The 10,190-nt window shown below is 46.4% G+C and overlaps 1 protein-coding gene across 1 annotated transcript in view; it reads right to left on the bottom strand.

Annotated features, from left to right (window-relative positions):
* Window positions 1–7,883, bottom strand: part of LOC124606391 (UDP-glycosyltransferase UGT5-like) — a 61,439-nt gene extending 53,556 nt beyond the window's left edge. Inside the window, exon 1 of the mRNA XM_047138371.1 lies at window positions 7,715–7,883. Coding sequence (XP_046994327.1) covers window positions 7,715–7,864 — 150 coding nt within the window. The 5' untranslated portion in view covers window positions 7,865–7,883. The remainder of the gene's footprint in view (window positions 1–7,714) is intronic.
* Between the last annotated feature and the right edge of the window lie 2,307 nt (window positions 7,884–10,190).

Raw genomic sequence — 10,190 nt, forward strand, 5'->3', positions numbered from 1 at the left:
CTGAAGGGGTCGTGCTATGAAATAAATGGCACGCCACACAATCACTGCTGGCTGTCGGGCCATATGGTGGACCGAGTGAGATGGCGCAGTGGTTAGCACACTGGGCTCGCATTTGGGAGGACGACGGTTCAAACCCGCGTCTGGCCATCCTGATTTAGGTTTTCTGTGATTTCCCTAAATCGCAAAATCCGGGATGGTTCCTTTGAAATGGCACGGCCGACTTCCTTCCCCATCCTTACCTAATCCAAAGGGACCAAAGACCTCTATGCCTGGTCCCCTCCCCCGAATCAACCGCCGGTCTGGGTGGCCGAGCTATTCTAGGCGCTACAGTCTGGTACCGGGTGACCGCTACGGTCGCAGGTTGGAATCCTGCCTCGGGCATGGATGTGTGTGATGTCCTTAGGTTAGTTATGTTCAAGTAGTTCTAAATTCTAGGGGACTGATGACCTCAGAAGTTAAGTCCTATAGTGCTCAGAGCCATTTGAACCATTTTGAACCGAATCAACCACCACCACCATCTGACAGATGACAGACAGGTTGGCGTTCGACTGCTGTCCAAGGCATCTACAGACACGACTTCGCTGGTCATCAGGGAGCAGTCCGAAACAGGTTCATCACTGGAGACATTTCTACTGCAGCCAAGGAGATTCCAGGCCGAGATTTGTTTGGAGGCGCCCCGGATAGCGGTGGGATACCAACCTAACATTCGCCCGCCATAAGGCCCGACAACCAGGAGTGTCGGTTGAGGGTGCATTTCCTTTCACGGCAACACTTCTTTGACTGACATCCGCTTACAGCACAGCGGTGGCCAACATCCAACAACTCCATCAATCAACGCCAAGCCGAATAACTGCGTGGACCACCGCGTTGTTGACGTGTACCATTTCTGGAGCACTTTCTCTTTAATAAACAATGGATTTTTTCTGAAATTCGGATCACTTGTTTGTCTGTACATATACGTCATATCTATAGATTTCCGTTCCACTCGGATAATTCCTTTATGTTGAATCGGTTCTTCTTTTTTGACTTAGAGCATACGAATAAAAAATTATCAACTAAATCGCGAATTCTAATTAGAAATACGCATTTTCGTGATTTGTTTTCTCGTATTCAGAGTTCGCTGCGAGGACTCTAGGAGCGCTGCTGTCGTTCTTTACTTCCGTGTCGTACCATGGGCCTCGCACTTCTTATATTTTGTTGTCCTTCAGGGAGGAATACACATGTTTAGTGAGCGGCTGAATGTAACACGAAATGATGCTCGTGATAACACCAGTTCTGCCAGCTGATTAAACCAAAATGGTAGACCATTACCATAAAACAAGAACACTACTGGGCCCATGATGAAACCCCGAGAAACGCCCTTCGTGATTTTCCCCCATGAACATGATGTGGCGTCCCTACACTCGAACATCCTAGCGTACTTTTCCGTTAACAGTTTCTTAAAACAGATCTAAGTAAAGATTGTTCTGAAACAAAGTAAACAATAAAAAAGTTGTTGCTCTTAACAGAATATTATGACTGATACAACCAAATAACTACGAATAGTCACAAAAAATAACAAATGCTTGCATTTTATTTTGTACTCAATAAAATTATAAATAGCTGCCCCATTAGAATAGCCCTTTTAAAAACATACTGTGATTGACTCATCACATTACATATTACACGGCCGCAGAGTTTGAGTTTCTTATTGAGATTTTTTTTATTCTATATGAATTTTTACTACTGAGGATAGTGGTATTTTCCTTATTTTAAATGGTGATATTTTTGTATCAGATTTACTTAGTACCACTTCCTCAATGACTGTTCGCTTACCCCTCTTAACTTCTTGCAAATTTTTAAACTTTTCGTGGTATGTTCCACTTTTTTGTCACTAATCACATTATTTTTTTCTTTGAGATTTTCTGGAATGTTCATGTGAATGAAATTTGAACGACTCTGGGTCACGTTCTGATGCTCCATTGCCGGCCGAAGTGGCCGCGCGGTTCTGGCGCTGCAGTCTGGAACCGCGAGACCGCTGCGGTCGCAGGTTCGAATCCTGCCTCGGGCATGGATGTGTGTGATGTCCTTAGGTTAGTTAGGTTTAACTAGTTCTAAGTTCTAGGGGACTAATGACCGCAGCAGATGAGTCCCATAGTGCTCAGAGCCATTTGAACCATTTTGATGCTCCATTAACCACAGAACAGCAAAGTTCTGGCACTGAGCGCCACGGGTTTTGAATCCGCGCCAGACGGCATGGACCTCGATTACCACTAGAGGTCTCTACAGCCGTCGCGCAATAAGCCGTGGCTGCGCGCGCTCTCCTGGCTCGCTACAACGTGAGGGCGCCACGGTGGAGCACGTGGTCCCAGCAGCCAATAGCGAGGTACCGTACCCTGTATATAAGCGCCTGCCTCTCGCTCAGCTAGCTTTTTGCTGCATGGTGTAACCAGTGGCTCCTGAAACTCAATCCTTCCAAGACCCAGGCCATCATCGTAGGTCGTACCACTCGCTCCTTCCGGCTCCTGGATTTCTCCCTTACTGTCTGCACCCGTCCTGTCCGCCTTACCCCCACCCTCACCTACCTTGGCCTCACCATTGACCGTCAAGTCACCTGGATCCCTCATCTCCGCTCCATCCAATCCAAAGGCCACAACTGCCTCCGACTCCTGAAACTCCTCTCTGGCCAGACATGGGGGTTGCACCCCTCTACCATCCTCCACACCTACAAATCCTTAATCCATCCCATCCTATGTTACGCCAGTCCTGCCTGGATATCTGCCCCCCTCCCCAAATTCTATAAGTCCCTCCAGATCCTTGAGCGTCATGCACTCTGCCTCGCCTTCCGTATACGCCTCCCGCCCCCCACGCGGATCCTCTATGATCTCATTCCTTTCCCCCATCTGCTCCTATTCCTCGAACATACCCGCATCCTCTACACCTCCCACCGTCTTGAACCCCCTCACCCCCTGGTTGCTCCTCTCGTCTCCAATCCCCGCCCCCTGCCACGTCTTCACCGTTGTGTCCCCCCTACCCTCCATCTCTACACCCTACATCTCCTTTCCCAAGGTGGCTTCCATCAACTTCCCCTCCCGGATGATGCCCTCTCTCCCTCCATTTATCCTTCCTATCAACTCTGATCCTCACTCTCCCTCCTTTCCTCTGTCCTTTTCCTGGGCTCCCTTTCCCCCCTCCTTCCATCTTCTTTCTTCCCCACCTCCCCTCTCTCTGCCCCCTTCTCTCCCCCGAGACCTTTTACATTTCCCTCCTCTGCCTCCTCTCATTCCCTCTCGCGTCTGCCCTTCTCCCCCTTTATTAGTCCTCTCCCTCCTTGGTTCCCCCCCCCTTTTCGTTTTTTCCTCTCCTCCCTCCTTGTTTTTCCCCCTTCTCCAAGTCCCCCCCCCCCCAATCTGCCTTTAGATCGGGAGTGCCGTATTTGTGCCGCCATTTTCGTGCAGTGTTTTACGGTGTGTTTTTCCAGTGAGTGTTCCGTGTTGTGTCTTTTGGGAAGTGTAGCGAACAGCCATCATACTGTCGCTGGGTGTGATTTTTTATCTCTTGCGAACAGAAACCAGACTGTCGCCATGGTTTTTTTTAATTGTGTGTCTACTTTGTTCCTTGTCTGATTCCTGTGTATTTTATCAACATTGCTTACCCCTTTTGCTTTCTGTTTTAACTTTCCGCATTTTTACGCCATTTTACACTTTAAATCACCGTTTTATCGCCTGTTTTTCCTTGTTTCTTTCTTCTTCCTTTTTTTTAAAAAAAAAGGTCTGTAGGCTATAGAGCAGCGTAGTAAGCTGCTGCCAGCCCGCCCCCTTTGGGGGGAATTGAATATCAATAAAGAAAAAAAAATGATCAGCTAGCAGGCAATCATTGTAGGCAGAACCACCTCTTCCCTCCGTCTCCACGGCTTCTATATCACCATTTATGGCCGTCCTTATCATCCTCACCCCTACTCTCAAATACCTTGGCGTCACCCTTGACCGTCACCTCTCCTGGACCTCCATCTCCGGACGATCCAAGCCAAGGCACGTTCCCGCCTCCATCTCCTCAAGCTCGTTTCTGGCTGCACATGGGATCTGGACCCCTCCACCATCCTCCATACCTATAAATCCCTCATCTGCCCTATCCTCTGCTACACAGGTCCTGCATGGATCTCCGCCCCTCCTACCTTTTACAAAGCCCTTCAAATCCTAGAACGCCATGTGCTCTGCCTCGCCTATTGCATCCGTCTCCCCTCCCGCACACAGATCCTGTATGACCTTATTCCGTTCCCGCACCTCCTCCTTTTCCTTGAACAGATACGGATCCTCTACATCTGCCATAAACTTGATCCCCCTCACCCTCTTGTCTCTCCCATCCTCTCCCACCCCTGTCCACTGCCGCGCCTCTATTCCTACGTCCCACCTGATCTCCATGTCTCCACTCTCCATACCCTCGTCCAAGGTGGCTTCCACCAACTCCCCCTCCCTGATGATGCCCTCATCCCCTCCATCTACCCCTCCTACCAACTTTTATACTCCCCTTCCACACCCTGTGTTTTTTCGTTAGGACACCCTCTCTCCCTTCTCTCCCTCCTCCCTTCCTCCACCCCTCCTCCCCTTGGGCTTCCCCTACCCCCTACCTTCTTTCCTCCATCTCCTCTACCACTGGCATCTACACCCTCCCCTCTCCCTCCTCCCCCAACTTTTACCCTTTTTGGCAGGTCCCCGAACTCGTACACGTCAAGTGAACATTCACGCCCCAGAGATCATCGCCGTCGGTTCTTTGCGTGTGCCGTCGTGTTAGTGCTTTAGTGTTTCACCGCTCACGCTCCATCGTTCACGTGTGTTATTTCAGTCAAGTGCTGAAAGTTTCTTATTTTACTACACCTGCGAACGGCTCCGTGTTTTGTACTCATGTGTCCACTGTTTTTTGTACATCATTATGTTTTGTTTTTCTATGTCTTCCTTGTTGCTATTTGTACTAGCTGTAGCCGAAGAGCAGCGTAAGATTGCCGCTGTCGGCCCACCTTTGTATAAGGTGTTAAAATAAAAATAAAGAAAAAAGAGCTCAGCTAGGCAGTCCGATATTCGTGGAGTCTATCGACATCGCTTCAACAGACAGAGTGTTTGGAGTATTTCGTTTCCGTTACTAGTGGACGTTGTGCATTCGTGTCGCTTGTCACCCCGTTGCTTATTGTCGTCGTAAGGTCTCCCTTGGTCGTCCGTCGTTGTTCGTGTCCATCCTTTCCCGTTCGTTTGTTGTTCTCGGGCCGCTCCCGTTTGGTTCCGCCGCGCTTCGTTCTCGGCAACCCCGCTACCGTTCCGGTAGTGGTTACAACAAAAGTGTTTATTTAAATTTAGCGTTTCCGAAAATTCATTATATTTCGTCAGTATTTCAGAGTTATTAAAGGAGTGTTTAAGACATAACTCTACAGCTTGTCTTGCATTTAAGGACAGTTATTGCTTCGTAGTTAAACCTACACTGTTTGTTAAAAAGAGTGAAGCACCGGAATAAATGGTTGGAGGTCAATCTAACTTCATACGTGTGCCGCACTCGGCGGGTATGGAAATTATTAGAGTTGCAATTCTACCTGTAAGGTAAGAGCAGTGGATAGTGTTACTAGTGTTTAGTGTTGTTACTAGGTACGATAGGTATGTAAGGGGCGTGGGCAGTGTCAGATGTTGAGTGAACTCTGTGAAGGACACGAAGATGCCGCTTACTCGTGTCAGACATCGTTATCAGCAACAGAGTTTCAAAGCAATCTTACTGTGGGTCTCCATTGGACTGGCTGATCGTATCGTGCTGTGTCGAGATTCGTGTGGCACCTGGACTCGACCGTGGCCCGATGTTGGACTGCACGGAACGGACGGCAGGCATACCCGTCGAAAAGCTTTCGGTCGAGCAATTCTGACCACCAGAAGGGACGATCGCTGTATTGTGCACTAAACACATCGTAAACCCTTCTGCCCTCCGAAAAAAAGTAATAAACTTCCTGCAACATTTTGTGCCATCGCACATAATTGGACGGAGACAAGCAGGAGCCAGACTAGGGAGCAGCCGTCCGACGCGTAGTCTGCCGTTAACATCGCAACACAGACGGCTGCTTTTGGAGGAGTGCATTGATAGGGAAGCGAGGACTGGTTATGAATGGCGTTGCACTGCGTTCAGCGATGAATCGCGGTTCGTCACTACCCAGTCTGAGCATCGTCAGTAAGTGCGACGGCGAGTCGGTGATAAGTCCCATTCCTCCAATGTTTTGGAGAGGCCCAGCAGTGTTGCCGGCTGCTGTGGCAGAGCGATTCTAGGCGCTTCAGTCGGGAACCGCGCTGCTACTACGGTCGCAGGTTAGAATCCTGCCTCGGGCATGGATGTGTGCGATGTCCTTAGCTTAGTTCGGTTTAAGTATAGGGGACTAATGACCTCAGATGTTAACCCCCATATTGCTTAGAGCCATTTGAACCATTTTGAACCCAACAGTGTTAATCCTGACGTCGTAGTGTGGGCAGACATCAGGAATAACTTCTGGTCATGGCTGGTAGTGACTGAAAGAACTCTGACGGCACAGTGGTACGTCATGGACATCCTGCGGCCTCGTGTGTGAGATTCTTTAAAAGTGCAATTCTTGTCCACACATGACACGTGTCTCTACGAGCTGGCTGCGCGATATGAGATGCTCTGTTGGCCAGCAAGATGCTGAGTTCCCCCCCTCCTCCCACCCCCCGATGGATTAGGACATCGACGAGCAGTTACAACAGCTGTGGGCCTGCTTGCCGCAGGAGAGGATACAACGTCTTCCCGACCTCCTGCGCAACCGAATTAATGCACACATCCAGGCCATACTGATAAGTGGACTCATACCGACAGGTTCCTTGTAAATCTGACTCGACTTAATCTCTGAACTACCTCGAGATGACTGGGTGTTTGTGTTGTACTCATTTCATCATCATTCGTGAATGTGGCGCGTTTGGACTGAACGAAGGTTGGGACTTTGTACGGGCGCTGATAACCGCGCAGTTGAGCGCCCCAAAACCCAAACATCATCATCATCATCATCATCATCTCTGAACCAACTTACAGAACCAATTCAGTTTAATGCAAGCACCTTGCAGTTGACAAAAGCAGCCGTTATGTTTCGATAACAGACTGTGATACGACTTGATTTTCATAATGTACAGTTGATTCCAGAGCCTCAGTTCGATCCTCAGTTTGGTACAAGGAGGAGATGGAAAGAGGATCGGCGTCCAGTCGGTATCGTTAGAACTGGTAAACAATTACAGAAAAAATGGAGAGCTGCAAGCTATACCTGTGAGCCCACAATATTAGCGTCCAGGAAGCAGCGATAGGTCGACAACTTTCGGTGGACCCCTGACCATAAACTCTTTTTGGGTTATTCAGTGGCAGTAAGGGATATCAGAACATTGCGGATTAAGGACAACTGCTCATGGAATGAATGTTATCTTCTTAGTGTATACTGTCACAGACAAAAAAATTCCACATGCACTTCCATCTCTCGACGTCTATTTAGAGATTTATTTTTTTCCACCTGCTCTTCCGACTCTCGACATCTGTAGAGGTTTTCATCTATGTACTATTATTTAAACGGTTTCACAATCGTTCTTTTGATATTTAAGAAATTTTTTCTGCCTCCACTAGAAAGTGAAGAAACCTACAGTCCATATTGAAGAACCCGTAAGCCACGCCAACGACTTTGACTCTAAAAAGTATTTTCTGTCGAAGGTGCACTTACTCTTATCGGGTCCGTTGTCATGACTGTGACCTGATGGCCTCTCTTGGCGAGCTCGAGAGCTATCAGTCTGAAAGGCAGCTGGTGGCTGATGGAGGCCGTCGGGATGATGCCCAGGATCCTGGCTGAGTGGGCCACTCGAGCCGCCAGCATCACTACTAGGATCAGCGTCACGGAGCCATTCATTGTGAAAATGGCACAGTCTCACCTGCAGGCAGGGTTAACGACAACGTAAAAGAAACCTGAGTACAAATTTGTGGCATTCTGAAGAGATGACATAAAAAAACGTTTTGAAATTACAATGAAATCCAGACCATTTGCTGCTTACAGGCATTGATAAATATCAACGGGGACATCTGAAAATGTGTGCGCAGACCTGGACTCGAACCCAGGATCACCTGATTATATGGCAGACAGTGTATCCGACTGAGCCACCGAGGACACAGAGGACGGAGTGACTGCAGGGACTGATCTCTGGCGAACTCCCCGTGAGATCCACATTTCCAACTTACTGTCCACACATTACATTTGTTGTGCCCCTGCCCACTATACTCATTACTCGCGGCAGTAAATCTACCGATTTCGGTGAGAGTTTGAGCAATGCGAGTGCTTCCGCATTGAAGAAGATCATTGTCCGGTAAGCCTTATCTATATGAACATGCTATCTGTTCTTTCGGACATGTCTTCATATAGATAAGACTTACCGGCCAATGATCTTCTTCAGTGTTGCTCAAACTCTTATGGGAATCAGTAGACTGGCTGCGGTGAGTAATGAGTGTAGTGGGCAAGGGCACTATAAATGTACTGTGGGGACTTAAACTGGAAACGTGGAATTCACGGGGAGTATGCCAGAGATCAATCCCTGCAGTCGCTCAGTGCTTTGTGTCCTTGGTGGCTCAGTCAGCCGGCACGGTAACTCAGCTTGTCGGTCAAAGGCTTAGTTGCCCTCCGTAATTAAAAAAAACAAACACTGAGTGAATAGATCAACGATGAACCTGAGCAAGTTTCATGGTACATCCGACCCAAACAAACACAGCGGCCAATGACGAACAAAATGAGATCAGAAAAAAAGTCGCATAGAACATGTAAGCAGGTGATCCTGGGTTCGAAGCCTGGTCGGGGCACACATTTTCAATTGTCACTGTTGATATTTATCAAGGCCTATAAGCAGCTAATGGTTTGGATTTCATTTTAATTTCGTTTTTCGAGAGCTACAAGATCACCAATCTGCTCTTTCGGACATATCCGACCATCTTCATACACTCATATGTCATATAAAAACGTTAGGTTGAACTTTATATTGTATTTTATGAAAATTGATACTTTAAAGCTTATGTTCCTTTTTCTCAGAATCTACGAATTATTTAATTTCGTACACTTTTTCTGTGAACACAATAATTGTCGTCTCAAGAGCAAATTTTAAAATTCTGAGTGTGAACTGAGATAACTGGCAAGGTGCTTAGAACTTTACCTGAATTTTATATTACCCTTAAGAATTAAATTTAAAAAATTATTAAAATTCTCCTGTTCCGTACATTCAAAAGAGTCTCACGAGAGCAGCTTACTATATGCAAAGGGATTAAACAGGGAAAGTTGTATAGAAATCTAGAAGTCTCTCGAACAGTTTCTGAGAAAAAGATGATTATATTATTTACTGCTATTTCTTGAAAAAGTTCCTATCTTAAATACTTAAGAATTAAATTAATACTATATTAAAAAGTATTATACAGCCTGCTTTGGCCTGCAACGTTCACTGTGTGTTAACGTACCGCCGCAATGCCTCGTCGACGTTACTATCGTCAGCGACTTCGGTGGTATGTTCCTGTGTATGGTTCATTGAAAGAAATAAAAATTGACCTTACTGGGAAATTTAGTACTGTTATATATATATATATATATATATATATATATATATATATATATAATAATCCAAGGAACTTAACAGTAATGTGTTACTTTCATGTAAAGCACGTGCAAAATCTCGTCATGTATTCAAAACTATGGATTTGGCGCTTCTTTTAAATAGTGTCTGTTTTCCATGTACGTGTCCCCCCTCCCTACTTGAGGGAGTAGTGAAAAACGGTCAAATTAATGATTTCACTTGTTCATTAAATGTTGAGTCTTCTGGTCAGAGATATAAAATGTGCTGGCTTCATTCACCTATCGTCTCTCAATTCCAAGTTAGAAAGTTTCATTATGGACTGCTTCTGCAGCACAATAGCGCACAGGCGTTTAATGTTCTTACTACAGGAGAAGTTTCTACACAATGTTATCCCACTCAGACACTTAATGAACGCGGATAGTCAAAATACGTAACACCGTTTAAATATTTTGATGAAGAAACTAGTAATGATGAAGGAGTGTTGTACTCATTGGAAAAACTGTTCTGTGTTTTTAGTTGAGGATCAGTAATTTGTAAATTAATTACAATTTCCTGCCTTGCGCTTTGTCTGAGGTTGATTATAATAATTTTTGCCAC

Source organism: Schistocerca americana, chromosome 3 (assembly GCF_021461395.2).
Source record: "Schistocerca americana isolate TAMUIC-IGC-003095 chromosome 3, iqSchAmer2.1, whole genome shotgun sequence".
In the NCBI taxonomy this organism is placed as follows: Eukaryota; Metazoa; Arthropoda; class Insecta; order Orthoptera; family Acrididae; genus Schistocerca; species Schistocerca americana.